This window comes from Meles meles, chromosome 6 (genome assembly GCF_922984935.1).
Source record: "Meles meles chromosome 6, mMelMel3.1 paternal haplotype, whole genome shotgun sequence".
In the NCBI taxonomy this organism is placed as follows: Eukaryota; Metazoa; Chordata; class Mammalia; order Carnivora; family Mustelidae; genus Meles; species Meles meles.
The window spans coordinates 120,539,432-120,560,650 of NC_060071.1; the positions used below are offsets into that span (position 1 = coordinate 120,539,432).

The 21,219-nt window shown below is 46.8% G+C and overlaps 1 protein-coding gene across 1 annotated transcript in view; it reads left to right on the forward strand.

Moving 5' to 3' along the window:
• The first annotated feature begins 4,618 nt into the window (after nt 1-4,618).
• The window catches only part of LGMN (legumain), a 32,841-nt gene continuing 16,240 nt past the window's right edge, over nt 4,619-21,219 (forward strand). Inside the window, exons 1-2 of the mRNA XM_046008944.1 lie at nt 4,619-4,774; nt 14,367-14,533. Of these exons, the coding sequence (XP_045864900.1) occupies nt 14,396-14,533 (138 nt within the window). The 5' untranslated portion in view covers nt 4,619-4,774; nt 14,367-14,395. The remainder of the gene's footprint in view (nt 4,775-14,366; nt 14,534-21,219) is intronic.

The following is a 21,219-nucleotide window of genomic DNA, read 5'->3' on the forward strand; positions in this document are numbered from 1 at the left end:
ATAAGTGACTCCATTTTGGGCCTGCTGTTTCTGTTTTAATACATCCTATTCAGAGGTTTTGCCCATCCTGCAGAAGGAATTCATACAGGAGTGAGGGTTCTTGGGGGGCCATTCTGAGAATACTACCTACCACAGGGTTAAATAAATGCTTATTGATTGTTTGGAAATCCTTCCAAAACAACCAGGAAGAGATGGTGCCCCTTCCCTCCCTCCACCCTGTGTTTAGGACCATAGCAATCTGCACGTACCTTTATTGTGCCATTTAATTCGACTGATATTTATTTACTGAGTCCCTGCTGTGCGGCAGCTACTGCTTTGGGCACTGGGGGTATAGAAATAAATAAGAGAGCTAGGTCCCTGCTCTTAAATTTTAGTGGAGAGCTAGGAAATTAACTAAGAATTGTATAAAGAGAATCAATAAAGCAAGATGAAGGGCTATAGAGCGATGGGGTTTTGTGTGCTATTTTAGGTCAGCAGGTGCAGGATGTCATCTCTCAGGAGCAGGAACCAGCTACGTGACTGGAAAGGGAAGGGCATGCCAGGAAGAGGGAATGGCACAGGCAAAGACAAGAATGCCACGAGGGCTGGAGTGGAGTGAGTCCTGTGACAGGAAATGAGGTCATGGGAATAAGCAGGAGTCAGCTGATGTTAGCCAGGTGGGATTTTATTTGAGGAAGGATGGGCTGATTCTTAAGCTGATGAAAAGTTCTGGGAGTGGACTCGTTGTGAAATAATGTGAACATGATTGATGCCACCGAACTGTACATGTAAAAATGGTTTAAGTGGCAAATTTTATGTGGTATGTATTTTACTTGGTCAGGGAGCAAGAACTCCAGTCCCCTCAAAGGTCCTTCTAGCTGGACTGAAAATCAAATTGACATAAGACAGGTTAGCAGGAGAAAAATCAAAATCAAGAGCGTACATACGGGGAATCCACACAGTCATGGACATTCCAGAGACAGGTAAAATTAGGTGTGTGTGTCATCCTGCACTAAGGAGAAGCGGTACGGATCTGGGACTTCGGAAGAAAGGAATGTACTTCACAGATGAGAAGAAGAGGAGCCGATGTTTGATAAGTAGATGTTTGCCCTACCATACAGTTGGGCCACAGATGAAACCAATCTGTTAATAACTCTTACTCAGGGAAAGACCCTTTATTTAGATTCTTCTCCGTGGTTAAGGGAGGGACAAAACTTCCTCTTAAGCCAATGGTGCTTTTGGCTCAAGACAATCCACATGCCAAACTCGTACATTCTGGGGGGCCTGTCCTGGACCCCTTCATTTTCAAAGCTGGTCTTCATGTGTGTTTGATTCTAATTGACTTCTGGCTGAACGTTTCCCTGTTTACCTTCCCTCCCCACAAATACAACCTACCCCAAACCCTCAGGCCCTCGCCTGTAGCTTGCAATAGTCTGCTTGTCTCAAATTGAAATTCCTCTGCTCTTTCCAAATAAATGCCTCCTTTTTTGTGTTTGCCTCCACTCACCCCCCTTTTTTTTAGATCGACAATATTACACAGTTCAGTTGAAATATCTACATATAAAAGTTGAGTCTGTTCCTGGTGGGGATAGTTGACTGTAGGGATCCTCAGGGCTCAGGCTAGTGTCCGGCACTTATGTACTCGAGAAATAGTGGACAACTGACTAGACTCTGTTCTGAGTTTGTTCATCATGTGTTTTCACTTCATTTGAACTTTATAACAACCTTATGAAACACAGATAAATGAAGAGATTGTCCAGGATCCCACAGCCAGGAAGTGGCAGAGATGGAATCGAAATCCAGGATGTCTGGATCTAGAGTCCATGCCTTTGACCAACATTATCAAACAGAAGGAATGAATGAATGAATGTTGAGCCCTTTCTCTCCCTAAACCAGTGGTTCTCATCATGGCGGGTGGGGGTATCCGTGCAGATTTTGCCCCTCCTTCCCCCAAGAGGCTTTTGGTAATGTCTGGGGACATTTTCGGTTGTCACAACTCAAGGGAAGGGTGCTCCTGGCATCAGGTGGGTAGCCGCCAGGATGCTGATCTGCTAGACATCTCACAAGGCATGGGACAGCTCCCCAACCTTACACACTACAAAGAACAACCCAGCCCCCAAATGTCAGTCATGGTGAGGTGCAGAAACCTGCTCTACACTCAACCAATTTCTTTCCTATTCTCTCCAACGCTGACTGCTTCCTAATCTTAACCTCTCACTTAGTCTCCCACTATTAGACACAAAAAGACGGACTCTGAAATGGCTTCTCAGTGCGCTTATCTCTGGTGGCTGGGTTATCTGCCACCATCTTGTGGTATCACAGATTTTTATCTGGCTTGATATCTGGGGACACTTGAGGGGGGTGTCCTCATGCATATATGTTTACAGGAGCCTGTCACCCTCCTGCCGCCCTGGGTTCTTCTGGTGCCTACCCTTTGGCTCCTGGCGCCTCCCACTGGTGCTACCCTTCTCACACCATGCTGCCATTCCATTCCATGCATAGGTATCAGAGCACAGGCCATGCCTAAGGTCAGAGATTACTATCCTCCTTTTCTCATCATGCTCTTGACCCAGCAGGTAGCTACTATTCATGGGGCACTTCCTTGGTGCTAAGCACTGTGTTTCATTCCATTTACAGGGAGATGTCGGTGGTGTTCTTCCATTTTACAGTTGAAGAAACCCAGGCACTGAGAAGTTAAGTAACTTGCTCAGGTCCCACAGCTTGTGCCTGCTGGAGCTGGAATTGGAATCCAGGTAGGTTGGTGGCAGAGCCCACATGCGCACCCACTTCTCCCTCCAGGACCCTCTCATCTCAGCCTCCTCCTCGTGCCTGGCCTAGGCAAGCCACCTAGCAGTCTCTTCTGAGGCTCTCCTGACCATTACCATGGGAAGCCCCTGCCAACCTCCAGCCACCCAACGGTCCTCAATTTTCAGCTCCCTTCTCTTGTCCCATACTCTCAGCTGTCAGCTCATGGTGCCGCTGAGGGAGACTGAGGAGGCTGTCCCTGGATCTCGTTTGCCTAAACATGTCTGGCATCGGGCCACCACTCCCGTTCCATTTCATCTGCAAAAATCTAACTGGCCAAAGGCCACCATTTATTCTGGGTGAGTTGAGTGGTTAAGGACACGCTGTTCCTCCTTCAAGGGGAGAGAACAGAATCCCATTTTTCTTGGGGCACCTGGGTGGCTCTGTCTGTTAAGTGTCTGACTCTTGATTTCAACTCAGGTCATGATTTCAGGGTTGTGAGATGGAACCCCACTTAGGGCTCTGCACTGAGTGTGGAGCCTGTTTAAGATTCTCCCTCTCTCTCTGCCCTTCCAACACTGACCCCTCTGCAGGCATGCTCTCTGTCTTTAAAAAAAAAAAAAAGAATCTAATTTCTCTCAATGATGAGCTACACTTGGCCCAGAAGGGACATCCACTAAATGTGTTCTTGAATAAACGGTTGAATGAACTCCTAACACTCCCCACTGAGGAAGACTGTGAATGCACGAGGTCATGAGGATTGGCTTTGGACTTGTATAGGCGTGGGTCTGAAGAAAGACGATAGTCACTTCCCAGCTAAGACTGTGGAGAAGTACTTAACTCAGGGTTGGCAACCTTTTTCTGTAAATGGTCAGAGAGTAAATTTTCGATTTTGTGGACCATACAGTCTCTTATATAATGACTCAACTCTGCCTTGTTGGTAAAAACAGCTAGAGATAATACCGAAACCTGTGGGCATGGCTGTGTTCTCAGACTTTATTTACAAAAATAAGGAGTAGGCTCAGGGCAGTACGCTCTAGCATGACTTCCTTTAAAAAAGAAGATTATAAAAGAAGATCAAATGAGACAACCCGTGAATGCAGCCCTAGATCTTACACTTGGTGTGCTTGCATAGTCTTCTGCACTTAATTCTCTTACATCAGTTCCACTCAACTCAATTTACTCTGCTCAACTACACGGCACAGGTACGTATAGGGTTTCCTTGTGAGATAATAATACCAAACATTTGATAAATGGCATTGCACAGGAATGAAGATGACAGGACTCTGGAACTAGACAGACTGCCTGGGTGTGGGTTCTGTCCCCGCCACTTGGGAGCTAATGCGGTCTTAAGACGATTAATTTGTCCTCCTAAGTGTAAAGCCAGTTCCACAATAATAGTGCCGGCCCCTCATAGGGTTGTCTCGAGCATTAGATGGACCTGCACATTCGATTCACGGGGGGATCTTTAAAGATTCCAAAACCCAGAGCACGTGCAGACCAAGGAACTCACAATGATGTCTGGGCAGCACAGGGGCATCGGTATTTTTGAAGTTTCCCTACAGATGATTCCAAAGTGCGACAAGTTTGGGAACCAGTCCCCCCCCCCCCCCCCCCCCCCCGCGCACTGGATTTGATCTTTCGGTGGACACTCTGGAATTACTGCGTCTCCACGCAAGCCCCCCACAGCCCCATGGCATTGCTCAAGCTGGAGAGCCCTGAGAGAACCCTGGCAGCAAGGTTCGCGGGCTGTGGGCCGAGAAGCTCCTGCTCGTGCATGCTGGGACTTGTAGGCCCTCTGGCTCGCCGGCCCCGCCTTGCCGCACCTCCCATTGGCTTTCGCAGATGCCCGTTCCGAAGTTCCACCAATCAACGCAGCCCCTAGGCCATTAAAGCCGGGAGCCGGGTGCCACTCGCAATCACTGCAGGGCGGACCTCACGAGGTGGCTCGTCTGAGGCTGCGCGTGTGAGGCTGCGCGTCGCGAGGAGTTCCCACGGTCCTGCCCCCCACCGCCACCGCCACCGCCACCGCCGCGGACTTCCGCTACAGGTAACCGCGAGCCCCAGCCGGGGTTCCGGGCCGGACCCCGCGTCCCGGGCCGGGGCTGCCTCTCTCCCGCGGCTCTGGGCCTCGCGGACGGGATTTTCAGCTCCCGCGGCCCTGAGTAATCCGCTTCTCACTGTGCGAAAGAGAATTTCGGGAAACGATGAATCCCAAGGGAAATGCTGCGACCTCTCAGCCCGTCCTCCCGAGAGGTGGTCGTGGGCTGCTGGGGGCTCTGTTCTGTTGCGGGAGCTCCGGCTGGAAGCCCAGGCGCTTCCTCCGAGCCAGGGGGAAGGGGCGCGCGGAGAGGGTCTTGGCTAAGGTGCCATCGCCAGGGTGTGCTGGGCGGGGTCTGGGGCTTAGGTCCGACCTTCACAATCCAGGAGCAGTTCAGGCTCTAGGTTCTTGTAATGCAGAGAACTGCAACCATTTCCACCCAGTTCTCTGTAGCCAAGGGTAAAAGCAGGTAACCACAACGACAGAAATACCCAAACGTGTAAAAACATTCCTTCTGAGAAGTTAGGGATGCCCGAGTTCTCAGAGGTTTGAGCTGGTGGGACTCAGGGTGATTTCACTTCAAGCGTGAAAGTGAAAGTCTGGTTAGGTCCCCTATCCCTGAACTATTAGAGGTGAGGTTATATATACATGGGTAATTCCATGCCAAGAATGGTAGAATCTGGGGCCTGGAAGAAGGAACTTTCCATCATGGGCTTCGTTTTAGAGATGAAATGAAATGCCCATTGTTTGAGACTTGCCCTGTGGTCCTTGAGAATGGAGGAGCTCAGCTTTTTTTGCTGTAGGGTTCCATTCCTTAGCAAATGTTCATTGAGCCTTACTCACTGAGCAGGGGTTATTTGTAAAGGGGAGAGGCAGTGTATAGAGAATCATTTCAGTATTTCAGGTTTGCACAGGGGCAGCATCTAACCCATCTAACCCTAACCCAGCATCTCATCCTGATTTGTGGGAAGAGGTAGAACTTGGCAGAGAAGCACCGGAATGGAGTTTGAGGGATGGGAGGAGCTAGAGTGATGGAGAAGAATGTTTCATCTGGAAAACAGCATGGTGAAGGCACGGAAAGAGCCATACTTTTGGACCAGAGCCACGGAGCCTGGTTGGAACTAGGGATTTTGTGTGGGTGGTGAATTTCATGAGCTCTGTTTCATAAGAATAGAGTCGTACATCTTGCAGGCCCTTCTGTGCTGCTCTAAAGGACTTAGATTTTGTCCTGAAAGCTTGGGAAGCTGAATTCGTTTTCTTAAAAAGATTTTTGTTTCTTTGACAGAGCATGTGGGAGCAAACATGAGCAGGGATGGGGGGTGCAGAGGGAGAAATAGAGTCCCCGCTGCGCAGGGGCCCCGACTCAGGGCTCAATCCCAGGACCCTGAGATCATGACCTGCGCTGAAGGCGGATGCTTAAGGCGGATGCTTAACCGACTGAGCCCCTGGGAAACTGAATTTAGTAGGTGTGTATCTTAGGTAGTTCTGTAGTGTGGAAAAGCATTGAAGAGAGGTCCCAGTGGGGAGTGCCTGCAGTAGTATTCAGGAGAATTGCTGAGGCCTCTAAAGGATTTTAAAGACGTTGCAGTGGGAAAGGAGAAGAGAAAAGTTGAACTGTTAGGGAGGTGAAATACACCATGCCCAGCATTGTTCAGTAAAAGTATATTGAAGTGAATACTGTCGCTTGAGTTAGGTCCCCTATTACTTAACTCGGACTCCCTGCTCAGCGGGGAGCCTGCTTCTCCCTCTTCCTCTGCCTGCCGCTCTCCCTGTTTGTGCTCTCTCCCCTTCTTTGTCAAATAAGATCTTTTAAAATGAGTGTGTGTATCTTAAGATCAAGTAGTTCTAGGAAGTAGCTTAGAGAAACAGAGATACTCGTTTGCAAGGAGAGGAGTATTGGGATGTTTATTGTAATATTTATAACGATAAATTTTTGAAACCACCTAAATGTCTTTTAGAAGGCAATGCTTATAAAGTAGACATACATTCTTTTTTTTAAAGATTTTATTTACTTAGTTGACAGAGAGAGAGAGAGAGCAAGAGAGGGAACACAGGCAGGGGGAGTGGGAGAGGGAGAAGCAGGCTTCCCAACGAACAGGGAGTCCGATGTGAGGCTCGATCGCAGGCCCCTGGGACCATGACCTGAGCCGAAGGCAGATGCCCAATGACTGAGCCACCCAGGTGCTCCAAAGTAAACATACATGTTTTGAAAGTATAATAAAGTAAATAAAAAGAAATGCTAACTTACGCAGCTCTTTCTGTCTATGGGTCCTGTCCCCGTGCTTTAATAAAGCCACCTTTTTGCGCACACACACACACACAAAAAAAGGAAAGAAAGAAAAAGAAATGTTAACTTATGATGGTGGTTGTCTTCTGGTGTGGGGAGAATGGCATGGGACATGGGAAGAAATTCCATCTAATATTTTATTTGTTTTATGGGGAAAGAGTTATCAGATTTCAAAATACTAATAGTTCATGGACTCAATAATAAGTAACAGGTGTTTTACATTGTACTTTGTCCATTTCTGTAATTTAGTGTTTACCTTTCAATTTCTTGAATATAACATAATGAAATTTAGCTTAGGAATTCATATCTAGCTAGAAAAATCATTCATTCATTGTGGGAAAATACTACAAACTACTACCAAGTTTCAAAAACAGTACTTTTGGTAAAAGGGATTTAAGTGTCAGATAGCTGTGAAAATAAAAATGTGGAAAAACAGTTTACCATTGGGCAGATTTTACTTTGCTAGATTCAAAAAGTCTTCTAACTTAGGAGATTTTTAAAGTGTTTATCAATTGTGTCTATTTGGAAATATGATTTAGTTGCTTGTACTTTTTGTAATATTAAAAGATAAAACTTTTTAAAAAGATTTATTTATTTGAGAGAGAGTGGGGGGAGGGGCAGAGGGAGAGAATCTTCAAGAAGACTCCCTGCTGAGTGTGGAACCTGACCAGGGCTCAGTCCCATGACCCATGAAATCATGACCTGAATTGAAACCAAGAATCAATGCTTAACTGACTGAGCCACTCAGGTGCCCCAAAAGATAATTTTTAAGAAAGGTAAAGTCATCACTTGATACAGGTATAAAAATGAACAAGTACTAAAGATTACATTTAACTTATTATGAGGAAATGTAGTGTGATGGTTGCAGCCAGATCAAAGGAGACTCCAGGGTCAGAAATAATGAAACGATGGGAAAAAATGACAAGCAAAACTGGCTTCTTTCTACAACTGGAAATCAGCCCAGCCTCCACTTGACAGAATTCATTTGTATGTCTTTAGATAAGAATTGTTTGTCTTGCTGTTTACCCAGTTTGCAGAGATACAAAGAAAAAAAATTGCATATAGTCAGAATTAGGTAACTTTAAAGGATATGTCCTAATCTTGAATCCAGTTTCCCACCGAATCAGAAATTTTCCCTGTAGGAAAAATATTGATTAACCTTAATAAAATAGTTTTCATTTGAGATAAGAGCTTGTTGGAAGTTGGATTTTTTGTTTTGTTTTTCCTTTTTTAATTTTTTAAAAGATTTTTAAAAATTGCTTTTGTGAGAAATAGAGAGCGTGCATGGTGGGAGGTTGTGGAGATGGAGAATTAGACTCCCTGATGAGCAGGGACCCTGATTTGGGACTTGATGCCAGAGTCTAAGGCAGAGGCTTAACAGACTGAGCCACCCAGGTGCCCCAGATTTTGTTTCAATCTCACTCTTAAAACAGGAAGTTAAAAAGGTTTGAGAACTGAATCTGAATCTTAATTTTTAGTCCTACCATCTCATTGCACAGATAATTAAGGCCCAGAGAGGAAAGGGTCACCCTGAAGACACATTTTATTCCGGCAATTATGTTAGGGACAGATACTTCAGTGTAGATCGGAGCTCAGATCCAACTACAGCAAGTATAGTTGGGATTTATGGGCAGGCTGAGAAGGTCAGAGCTTGGAAAATTGCAAGGGAACTTGATTAGATAACAAAAGTGGGCCATTCTCACAGGATTCTGGGTAAACTGAGCTTAGCAGGCCAAGACCTTCTTGAGATGGGGGCTCAGAGGAGCATGACTCAGTTCGGTCAAGGAGGGGTCCTTAGTGTCTTTCCTTGTCTCCCTTGCATGTGGTCAGTCAGGGTCTACTTATGTTGATCGTCTTGTAAGCCTCTAGAGAGTAAGGAGCAGAATCAAAGACCTTCAGGTTTGGAAAGCTCTTTACAGATGTCATTGCCTAGCTACTGCTTTGCTTGTCTTTGCTTTCCTGTTTCTAACCCAGAGCTATCTGATTAGCTCTGGTAGTAGCTACTACTACCAGTAGCAAATCAGGACTGGCAGTGAGAGGTCACATCTGATAGTAGTTAAGATGTGGGCTTTGGTGTCAGACCTTGGTTTGAACTTGACTTTGATAGTCCTGTGATTGGGGCCTCATTACTTGTATTGCCAGTGACAGTTAATTTAGAATGGGCATTCTGTCCCAAACCTCTCAAATGAATTGAACCTCCCTTGCAAGCTTACTTCTTTAAGTCAAGCAGAGTCCTTTAATGGAATTACTGATTGTGTTTCCTTGTGAGAGGAATGCCGGACCAAGTGGGAACAGTAGAGGACTTGTCCTTGGAGTCTGGTAAAATTCATTCGTGGAGGCTTGGCCATTGATCTTGACTTTGTGTGGTTCAGGTTTTCCTTTGAAGGGCTCTTCTAAGAGGAGAGTTCTTCTTTATACAGATTACCCACAAGTACCTTAAAATAGTAGGGTGGCGAAGAGCACGGTTGGGGGTGGGTGGTGACCTGCTGAGGAGGAGCTCGGGCCCTGAGTGGGGCATGTTGTGCACCCACTTGGGGTGACCCAGTCTTGCAGACCTTCGCATAAACAGCTCTTGTGACAAGTGAGGGGGTGGAGTAGAAGAAGCAGTCTCAGGAGCAGATCTGTGTGTCAGCCCCTGCGGTGCTGCTTACCAGCACATTTCTCTCTGCCCAGCCTCTCTGCTCAGCTCCACAAACAGCGATGAGGCTGGCCTACAGGCTTTTGCGAGGATTGTGTGAAGTGTACATTTTGCATGGCTTAGTGCAGAAACCCACAAGTATCCCGCTCTGCTGCCCCGTGCAGCATATCCACACGTGTGCTCTGGGGGACACATTCTCTTCCCTGGTTAGGTCACACCTGTCTTGTCAGTTTCTCCCCATAGATGATTAGCAGGCTCCGCACACATCCTTTACAGACCCCTGGATCTTCCCACTCTCGGCGCATCGAGACCTGTCTTGCTCTTTTTTTTTTTTTTTTTTTTTAAAGATTTTATTTATTTATTTATTTATTTGACAGCGAGAGAGAGAGATCACAAGTAGGCAGAGAGGCAGGCAGAGAGAGAGAGAAGCAGGCTCCCTGCTGAGCAGAGAGCCCGATGTGGGACTCGATCCCAGGACCCTGAGATCATGACCTGAGCCGAAGGCAGCGGCTTAAACCACTGAGCCACCCAGGCGCCCCTGTCTTGCTCTTCTTTTTTTTTTTTTTTTTTTTTTTTTTTAAAGATTTTATTTTATTTATTTGACAGTGAGAGAGATCACAAGTAGGCAGAGAGGCAGGCAGAGAGAGAGGAGGAAGCAGGCTCCCTGCGGAGCAGAGAGCCCGATGTGGGGCTCGATCCCAGGACCCTGAGATCATGACCTGAGCCGAAGGCAGCGGCTTAATCCACTGAGCCACCCAGGCGCCCCTGTCTTGCTCTTCTTAAAGGCTCCCCAGTGTCCCATCATAAGGCTGTGCCGTAACTGACTTAGCTAGAAGCCCTCTGTTGATGACCATGTATGTGGCTTCCAGCATTTAGCTGTTGGGAAAGGGGGGACTTCCTCGCCTCCTTCAAGTCTTGAAAAACAGTGCCTCCTGCTCCTACAGGACTCCTCTCCCTGCCTTATATTTCCCCCTGACACTCATCCCCTCTGACAATGTGTGGATTTAAATCGTATGAAGGGTTCTGTCATTGGGTCCCTGTTCGGGGCCTGTGAGCGCCTAGTGGGTGTTCAGGCTGTGTTTATTTGTTGGCTGTTGAATGAATGGGTGGGGAGACTACAAAATAGCCATCCCGAGGAGCTAGCTCAGCAGGGATCCCTTTGTCTTCCTGAACTTTTCTCTTTGATAGAACAAGAATCACAGGCATGTTATGTGGCAAGATTATTTGTGATTTTGTTTTGAGGCTTTGGCTTTGCCAAGAATATTGCTGATCAGGAAATGGCTGGGCGAGGCTGCTTGCTTTGAGACGTGTTCTTGCTGAGGGTAACGGAAAGATTATATTACTTTCATGTCTCCTCTTCATCCAAGGCCCCAATATGTTTCCCAGAATGGTATTAACATACGTGTTTTTAAAATTTCATTTATTTTGAGTAGGTTCCCCATCCAGCGTGGAGCCCAGCATGGGGCTGGAACTCATGACCCTGAGATCAAGACCTGAGCTGAGATCAAGAGTTGGAAACTTAACTGACTGAGCCACCCAGATGCCCCTTAGCATGTGTTTTTTTAAGTGACATTTTCCAATCAGTGTCATACTGTGAGGCTTTTTGCTTGCCATTCTGTTCAAGGAAACATACTCTGTTTTTATAAGAAACAAAAAAGTGATAGACAGGAACCGTTGCCAAACGTTAACTGTGAAAGTATCATTTGTGTATTAATAAGGCACTTTTCCTCACTGAGAGGTAGAGTGCTAGCATATTAGAAGAAGAATGACAGATGAATTTGAATTTGTAAAAATAACCCTGCGTTGCTTTTTCAGTGCGTGCTGGGGTGTTTGCCAGTGTAGGCAGTTAGGCTGGTGGTGCCTTTCTGTGGTTCATAGTCAGGCCATCCTTTTCATTCTGGTATTTTATGTATTTTTGTCCCTAAGTATGAAGAGAAGAAGTCACATGGCAGGGCCTCCTCAGGAATGAGCCTCTTTGTGATTAAGTCACATGAACCAAACTCAGAAACTGGTATGCAAACCAGGGAGCCTGTTTAATGATTGCTGGTGGAAGATAAGAACCAGCCAGGCGGGACTGGTCATGTGGACTGAGGGCATATTCTCGCTCCCTAGGGCAGGCCAAAGAGACCACCTGTCCTAGTTTTATTGGAACATCTCCACACCCACTGGTTTAGTTGTGGTCTCTGGCTGCTTTCACCGTACAGGGCAGAGGAGCTCAACAGAGATGGTGTGATCTGTAGGGTAAAATATTTACTGTCAGCCCTTTAGAGAAAAAGTGTACTACCCGCTACCCCAGGGGAAGGCTCAGGTGCGGTCAGGAGGCTCCTGGGCAAGCTTGGAAACAAAGAGCTGCTGGTGGGGTTGCTTCTGTAGTCACTGTCTCCTCTGCTGTAAATTACCGCCCAGTCCTGCAGAGAGCGGTAGTCAGGTCAAGAGAACGTGGGAGAGCGCCCTCAGGTGCATGTTAACACATTAATTAAGGCCTGCTGGTTGGCACCGGTGTAGGCTGAGCCGTCCACTGGCCTCACTTGTTCCCTGACCTCATCCCGTCATATGCTGAGAAACAAAACACAACAAAACAAACAAAGCATGGCCATTTTAGAATAAGCTTAAGAACAAATCTGGGGTACATTATTGTAGTTACCCGTTCCTCCATGGGGAGGCTTGCCGTGATGCTAATGAAGTCTGCATCTAGCACCAACTCTGTTTACACAGTGAAAATGGAGTTCCTGGGGCGCCTGGGTGACTCAGTCAGTTAGGCATCTCCCTTGGCTTAGGTTATGATCCCAGGGGCCTGGGATTCAGTCCCGCATTGGGCTCCTTGTTCCTTGCGTCTCCCTCTGCCTGCTGCTCTCCCTGCTTGTGCACTCTCTCCCTCCCTCTCTTTCTCTCTAACAAAGAAAGGAAGAATTGAGGTCCTGGATGGAGCACCTGGCTGTCTTAGTCAGTGGAACATGTGACTCTTAATCTCAGGGTTATAAGTTCAAGCCCCACATTGAGTGTGAAGCCTACTTAAAAAAAAAAAAGCTACCAGAGGTGGGTGGCGGGTAAGGAGTAGTGTCGGTTTGTGGGGCTTTGGACCAGAGGTGAACTAGAGGCCCCCCAGGTTAGTGGAGAGCCCCGATACACCAAACTAGAGTCCTGGGCATCACGTAGAGCTTTTTTGGAAATGCAGAGTCTGGGGCCCAACCTCGCCCTACTGAATCAGAATTGCATCCCCAGAGGATGGGGGTCACAATCGGGTTGGAGAAGCAGTGGCCTAAGACGCTCTTGGGTTTTTAAACTTTGATCAGAATTAGAGCTTCCTGTTCCCTTACCTTTGTAGGGGAACCCACTGCTCAGTCCGTTTTGAGTTTGAGCACAGTGTAGGCACAGGGCGCTAAGGCTGATTTCTAAAGCTTGCAGGAGGTTCATCCCTTAGCTGGCTGCTAAGGGTCCCCCAGGGACAGAGGCTTCGTCCTGTCCCTTCTGCCTTCAGAGCAGTCGGCCTGTTCTCCATCAGGAGAGGTGTCCAGGAGCCTCTGGCCAGCTGCGTGAATGGACAGGCTGGTGCATGAACGAGTGCTCTTGGACAAATAGAGAAGGCAGAGGTCAGCCTCGAAGACTTTGTGCTGCCAAGTCCCTGCATCTCAGAGACTGTTTTTCCTCTTAATGTGACAGGCCTAGCTCTGTCACAGGAAGGCCGCCTTTTCTAGAATAACGTGTTCAGGATGCAGGGCAGCAGGGTCTGGTGTGTCCAGATCATGGGCTGCGTGCTGGCTTTTGCTTTAAAACGTGAATGTTTTGGCGGTGGAGTATAAGGTGGGGCATGTATTTCATTAAGAAGGAAGTCTCCATGTAGGACCATGGCAAAAAGACTGAGCCGGGAATTCAGAAGACACCAGTTCTGGTCTCTGGCCAGAGCTGGCTCATCGTGAATATTGGACAGGTTAGCTTCTCTTGCTTTAACCTCTGCTTCTGCTAAAACAAGGGGTAAGACTTGTTCAACTTGCTGTAGTGACTACATGTAAATGGGTTATAAATGTTGTACAAAGACGTTAACTTGGACTGCCACTGTTTGCATGTAGCTTACCCAGATAACTCGCTCACAAACCTACGAATCGTCCCTCTGTGTTTATATTGGACATACACTGAATTTTTATAAACTTTACTGCATAAGTAATACTTGTTATAGTAAAAAGAGATAGGAAGAAAGTCATCCTGAATTCCACCTACCACCCATCAATAACTACTGTTAAATGGTGTCTGCCTTCCCCATTTTGTATGCACCCATTATATGTGTATTTTCTTGTAAACATTTCATACAATGTGGTAAGACATTTTTCTAATACAGTGAATTTTGTTGGTGAGTTTTATGTGCTGTATTCCAAGTTATGAGAAAAACTTGTTAAAATCTTTTGAGGTTGCCCAAAGAGTGTTCCCAGCTTTGATTTATACCCATAACTTCAGCCTGGAGTGAGAGAGAGATGGGTAGATCCTTCTCCCCCTAGGGAAAGGGGCTGCAGAGCCAAAGATAAAATTCTGCTCTGTCATTGTTTTTATCCTTAGGCTGTTCCATCAGATGACTAAATGGTCTTATCTTTTTGACCCACGGGCTGCAATATTTTCTTAGGGGCCAACAGTATTCTTCTGTTTTTGTCATTCCTTTTTTGCTTGACTGCTTTTTTTCTTCCCAGATTTCTGCCATTGAACTCTGAGGCACAGAATGATTTGGGAAGTAGCTGTATTGCTCAGCGTGGTCCTGGGCGCCGGTGCTGTTACGGTGGATGATCCCGAGGATGGGGGCAAGCACTGGGTGGTCATTGTCGCAGGCTCAAACGGCTGGTATAATTACAGGCACCAGGTAAGACAATGGCTAAGATTTTTCTTTATGACTGTGGTATTCTGTAAACAATCCTGGACACCGTCAGTAGAACAGACTTTGTCAAAAGCCATTTGAGCTCCTGAAGGCTTGCAGAAGTCTGGGTGTGAGCAGGGATGCGGGGAAATGGGGGATCATAAAATGGTACAGCCATTTTGGAAGACAGTTTGGCAGTTCCCGGAATGGCCCTATGGAGGCACCTCAGTCTAACACAGGTTTCCCACCCTTGGCGCTGTTGACATTTGGGGCCAGGTCGTTCTTTGTTATGGGGACTGCCCCGTGCACAGCAGGGTTTTTACAGTGTCCCTGCCCTCCACACACTAGATACCCAGAGTATCACTGGTCCATCATAACAACCAAAAATGTCTCCAGCCTTTGCCATATGTCCTCAGATGAGACCCACTAACGCCTTCATTTTACGGATGCCCTGAAGAGTGGAGGAGACTCGCCCGAGGCCACACAGCAAGTTGGGTGCACATAGGACTGAGGTCCAGGGCTCTGGTACAGGCATCACAGATCTCTTTGTTTCTTTTTTTTAGATTTATTTATTATAAATGAGAGAGATAGAGCACATGCGTGTGCAGTGGGGAGGGTCAGAGGGAAAGGGTGAGAGAGAATCCCAAGCAGGCTCCCTACTAAGAATGGAGCCCAGTGCTGGGCTTGATCCCATGACCCTGAAATCATGACCTGAGCAGAAATCAGGAGTCTCACCCTTAACGGACTGAGCTGTCCAGGCACCCCAAACATGAGTTTTGTTTTTGTTTTTGTTTTTAAAGTAAAAAGTAACAGGTGAAATTAACTTTGCTATGTCTTGTTTAACCCAATACATGCAAGCTATTATCATTTCACTGTAATCAATACAGAAAGTTAATAATGAGATACTTTACACTTTTGTTTTCACTGAATCATCAAAATCAGGCATGCGTTTGCATCCACAATGCGTCCAGTTTGGACTGGCCATGCTTGAAGTTTGTGTAGGTGTCACATGTGGCCGGAGGCTGCCGAATGGGACAGCGCAGGCCTAGATTCCGCGTGCCTGGCAGCTTGCGAGTTTTGCTCCCGGCTTTTGGTTTTCATATCTGTTAAGTAGGTGGTGGGTTTAGAAGAACCCGCCATGAGCTCTAAAATGTGATGATTATTGAATGACCTATTCTGTGAATGGTCTTGTATGTTAGCTGAACAAGAAACGTGGCTTAATTGAAAATTGTTGTTACGACAATATGATCTCTCAGTGGGTTAAGCTGCTGCCTTCGGCTCAGGTCATGATCTCAGGGTCCTGGGATCGAGTCCCACATCGGGCTCTCTGCTCAGCAGGGAGCCTGCTTCCCTCTCTCTCTCTCTGCCTGCCTCTCTGTCTACTTGTGATCTCTCTCTCTGTCAAATAAATAAAAATAAATAAAATCTTTAAAAAATACTTAACCACAGCCCTGACCCATTTACAGAAGAGAAACCTGAGTACAAGGCCTGTCCTCTCTGTTTTCTCCTCCCTTGCTAACCACAGGTTCAAAAGATAAGGGATAAGATACTAAATACAGGTCACTGATGGCAAACAGGCTGTCATATGCTGGTTTGTATACAACCAGCTTTAAAAGAATATTATTGGTTAGACATCAAGCATAAGACTCCAGTTACCCTACCCTTCTCTCCCAGAAAACTTTCTTCTTTCAAGTGTTGCTAGTTTCCCTGGGTGAAATAATACCGAAATTGACTGCAGGGAACCCAGGGCAAATGAAGTAGGCCCCAGTGAAGTACTCATCCCGGAATAAGAGTGAAATACTCATCCCAGCCTCCCTGTGAGGAACTGCAGGAACTGTGTGTGCTGAGTCATCGCTGACCTTGGCTGTGGCACTGCTTGCTGGCTCTTTCTGTTCTCAGCTGCTGCCAACCTTTGCTTTCTTGACTAGGGAGGCTAATCGTTAAAAGAGCATTGGAAAGAACTTTCCTCATAGAACCTATGCAGACTTCTAAACTTGGGTTTTTGGTTTTTTTTTTAATATTTTATTTATTTATTTGACAGAGAGAGAGATCACAAGTAGATAGAGAGGCAGGCAGAGAGAGAGGGAAGCAGGCTCCCTGCTGAGCAGAGAGCCCGATGCGGGACTCGATCCAGGACCCGAGATCATGACCTGAGCCGAAGGCAGCAGCTTAACCCACTGAGCCACCCAGGCACCCTAAACTTGGGTTTTTAATGGAGGTTTACCTTTTCCTTGGATTAGCACAGCACTGTTATCACGGATCGCTTTTGTTGAGGGAGGACAAGTACACTGGGCACAATTTATTTTTATTTATCTTTATTTATTTTAATGTTTGGGCTTTTCAGTTTGTTGTTTGTTGTTGTTTTTTTAAGATTGTATCTATTTTTGTGTGATTGTGAGAGAGACACAGGGGGCGGCAGGCAGAGGGGAACACAGGCTTCCTGCCGAGCAAGGAACCTGATGTGGGACTCAATCCCAGGACCCTGGGATCACGACCCGAGCTGAAGGCAGACACTTAACCAAGTGAGCCACCTGGGTGTCCCCACCAGGCACAATTTAAATCATTGTGGATTGCTTTGCTCTATGCTCGATGATGGTGGTTTTTTTTTTTTAAGATTTTATTTATTTACTAGAGAGAGGGAGTGCGCACACAAGTGGGGGAGTGGCAGAGGAAGAGGCAGAAGCAGATTCCCTACTGAACAGGGAGCCCAGTGTGGGGCTTGAGCCCAGGACCCTGGGATCATGACCTGAGCCAGAGGCAGACACTTAACTGACTGAGCTATCCAGGTGCCCTATTTTTTTTTTTTTTAAAGATTTATTTATTTGAGACAGAGCAAGTGTGCCCGTGTGCCTGCCTGTGTGCATGAGTGGGGAGAGGGGCAGAGGGAGAGGAGAGAGCATCTCAGGCTGACTCCCAGTTGAGTGTGGAACCTGCCACGGGGCTTGATCTCAGGACCCTGCGATCATGACCTGAGTGGAAATCAAGAGTCAGCCGCTCAACTGACTGAACCACCCAGGTGCCCCAATGATGGCTATTTAAATCATGTTTTGTCTTGATCAAGTTGAGTTTCTCTGTTTTCCATCTATGGTTGGGATTAATGGATGAGTATGAAGGGGTTTGTCTGAGGCGTGGCTGGTCTACGCTCTGCATCCAGGGTTGGGGGTCGGTGGGGGGCAAGGCCTTGCAGGGGCAGCTTCCTGCAGTGGCCAGGGCAGAGGAGAGAGGGAGAGGTCCTGAAGTACAATCAGTGTCTGGGGACAGACTTGTCAAGGGAAACGAAATGGGCCATCAGAGGAGGAACTGGGGTTGGAGGAGGGTTACTTTCGGGACAGAGGTCTGAGCGTGAGCCGAGGGAGGATCTAAGGTGGAGCCCCAGGGGTGGCTGCTGAGGTAGATGGCAGGTGAAGTTCACTGTCACACGGGGACTTTGCGGGTGACAGGAGTGGGGAGGACAGACACATGGAAGCCATGTGTCACCAGGAGGCGGGGGGCTGGGGGGGTCAGAGGCAGTGGCTGGCAGTGGGGTTCCCGAGGAGAAGGTCGTTTGCTGTGTATGGGCAGGGTTGGGAGCTGTGGGTTGCTGACGCCGCCCCCACCCCCCCGCCACCGGTGGTCTGCTGTTGGGTTGCAGTGGAGAGAAAGGGGGCCGCCACCTCCTTCTGGAAGCTTTCAGAACATCTGTCCTAGGGGCCAGGAGGCAGGAAGTTGGGTTTCTGTTGAGGTAAAAAGGGAGAAGCCCAGAACCCACACCTGTTGGAATTGGGAGAAAGAGATGTGGAGAGCCAAGCGGCAGAGTCATCATGTTTCTGAAAAACCACCTTTCAGTTCATAGATTTTTAAAAAATGTGTGTAGTCACCACTTTTTTTTTTTTTTAAGATTTTATTTATTTATTTGACAGAGAAACATAGCAAGAGAGTCAACACAAGCAGGGGGAGCAGGAGAGGGAGAAGCAGGCTTCCCGCTGAGCAGGGAGCCCGATGCGGGGCTCAGTCCCAGAACCCCAGGATCATGACCCGAGCCAAAGACAGATGCTTAATGACTGAGCCACCCAGGCACCCCCATGGTCACCACTTTTTAGAAACAGCTTTATTCAGGCATATGTTCACGTGTCCTGTGAATACATTCACCTGTGATAATTGCATAGTTCTGTGAGTTTGAGTACATTTATGCTGTTCTGTATGCATTGCCACAGTCCAGTTTTAGGGCACTTCCATCATTCTAGAAAGTTCCCTAGTGCCTCTTTGCACGTCAGTCCCTGCTCCCCTCCCAGGCCCATATGAAACCATTGCTTTCTGTCTCTATCTCCCCCCACCACCCCAGTCTACTTTAAACCTTTGATTCTCCCCTGGCACATTTGAGTGGTGCTGGGCTCAGTGAGGCAACTTTTCAGAGAACCCCTGCCTAACCTCGCAGTGCTCAGCACGTGTCAAGAAGTGATAATATGTGTCTATCTGTCCATGTCCATGAGCTGACTGGGAGGCCCCCTTCTCAGATCCTTTCCTGGCTTAAAAGTGGGCCCCTTTACCCTGACCGTGACTGGAGCGTGGTAATTGAATGTCAGCTTGGTTCCCAGGCGGTTGTCCTCATTTAGCGGACGGTGGGCCTGAGGTGAAGACAGCAAGAGCGGACAGTGTCGGACAGTGGATGACATCAGGGCATCACGGGATGCTTCCGCACGCCCATGCGAACGCCCAGCACCAGCTGTGAAACGAGCTGACTCATAGCAGCCTGGGCCAGAGGGCTTCGCCTTCTCTGTAGTCTTGCTCAATGCCCTCTCCCCATGCCACCTCTTAGGCTTTTCTCTTTTTTCTTTTTTTTTTTTTTTTTTACAGAGAGGCAGGCAGAGAGAGAGAGGGAAGCAGGCCCCCTGCTGAGCAGAGAGCCCGATGCGGGACTCGATCCCAGGACCCCGAGATCATGACCTGAGCTGAAGGCAGCGGCTTAACCCACTGAGCCACTCAGGCGCCCCGGCTTTTCTCTTTTTAAGGAGGAAATACATTTGGCCACATATTTCCAGGGAAGTAATTCAGGTGGCCTTTAATACCATTTCTGAAGTATTTGACTCGGTTTAACCCAACTCTTACTTGTTTTGAGTGCCAGTAAATAGACCTGAGTCTAACGAAGAATCTCTTTGAGGTAACAAAGTTGAAGACAACCGGTACCTCCATAGACCCAGGAGAGAACCATGACCTGACAGCGAGAGAGCTGCTTGTGGGAGAAGGGCACAAGGCATGGTCGGGGTCAGGAGACCCATGCTGGACTCTCTGAGCCCTTCCCGGAGTTTGTCCCCATTTTTAACACGGGGATAAAAGCATGTGCCGCCTGTCAGGGTGGACGAGTCCAGATAGTGGAGGAGAGCGCCAACACAGGACACACCGAGCCTGCCCTTTCTAAAATATATAGCCCTATCAATCCGTAATTCACCCCCTTCGAGTATACAACTCAGTGATTTCTTAGTAAATTTACCAAGTTGTGCAAACAGCACCTTAAATCAGTTTTAGAACATTTCGTCTACCCGGTTAGACCCCTCCAGCCCATTTGCAGCCTCCATCCCCAGCCCGCCACCACCACTAAAAATATACCTTCTGTCTCTATAACTTTGCCATTTCTGATCATTTCATACAAATGGAGCCATTGGGCATGTACTCTCTTGTTTCTGTTAGCATAATGTTTTTGAAGTTTATCTGTGTTGTAGCATGTCCGTACTTTGTTCCTTTTTGTTGGCAAAGAATACTAAACAGTATGTATGGATCACAGTTTTTCTGTCCATTTACCAATTGATGGACATTTGGATTGTTTACATGTTTTGCCTATTACGAACGATGTTGCTAAGAAAACTTTTCTGTAAATCTTTGTTCGGATCATTGTTTTTTCTCTTGGGCAGAAAGAATAGAATTGCTGGGTCATATGGTACCTTTATGTTGAGCCTTTTCAGAAACCGTTAAACTGCTTTCCAAAATGGCTGCAGCATTTTACTTTCCCACAAGCAGTGAATGGAGGAGGTTCCTGGTTCTCATGTTCTCGCCAACACTTGTTATTTTCTGTATAGCTGTGAATTGGTATCTTACGGTTTTAATTGACATTTATGAAATAACTAATGATATTGAGTATCTTCATATGTGCTTTTTAGCCATTTGTGTGTCTTAGATGAACTGTTTATTCAAAATCTTCTATTTTTGATTGGGTTGATTGTCGTATTGGGATTTCTTTGCACATTCCAGATACAAGTTCTCTCAGGATGTGTTTTGCAAATGCTTTCTCTTGCTCTGTTACTTGTCTTTTCACTTTCTTAATGCTGTCTTTTGAAGCATTCAGGTTTTTAATTTGGCTGATGTCCAGTGTATTGGTTTTTTTTTTTTTTTTTCTTTTTATAAACCATGCTTTTGGTGTTTTATCTTCAACATCTTTGGCTAAGGTCCTGAAGATATTCTAAGTTATCTTCCAAAGTTTAATTATATTAGCCCTTACATTTAAGTCTATGATGCATTTTGGGGTTTAATTTTTATAAATGATGTGAAATGAAGGCCCAACTTCACCTTTTTATGTGGATTTCCAAATAGTCCCCACCCCATTTGTTGACAAGACTGTCCTTTCTCTGATGTGCAGGTGACCCTTGGAACAGCGTGGGTTTGAGTTGAGCAGGTCCATTATATGCAAATCTTTTTCAGTAAATACAGTACAGCATCGTAAA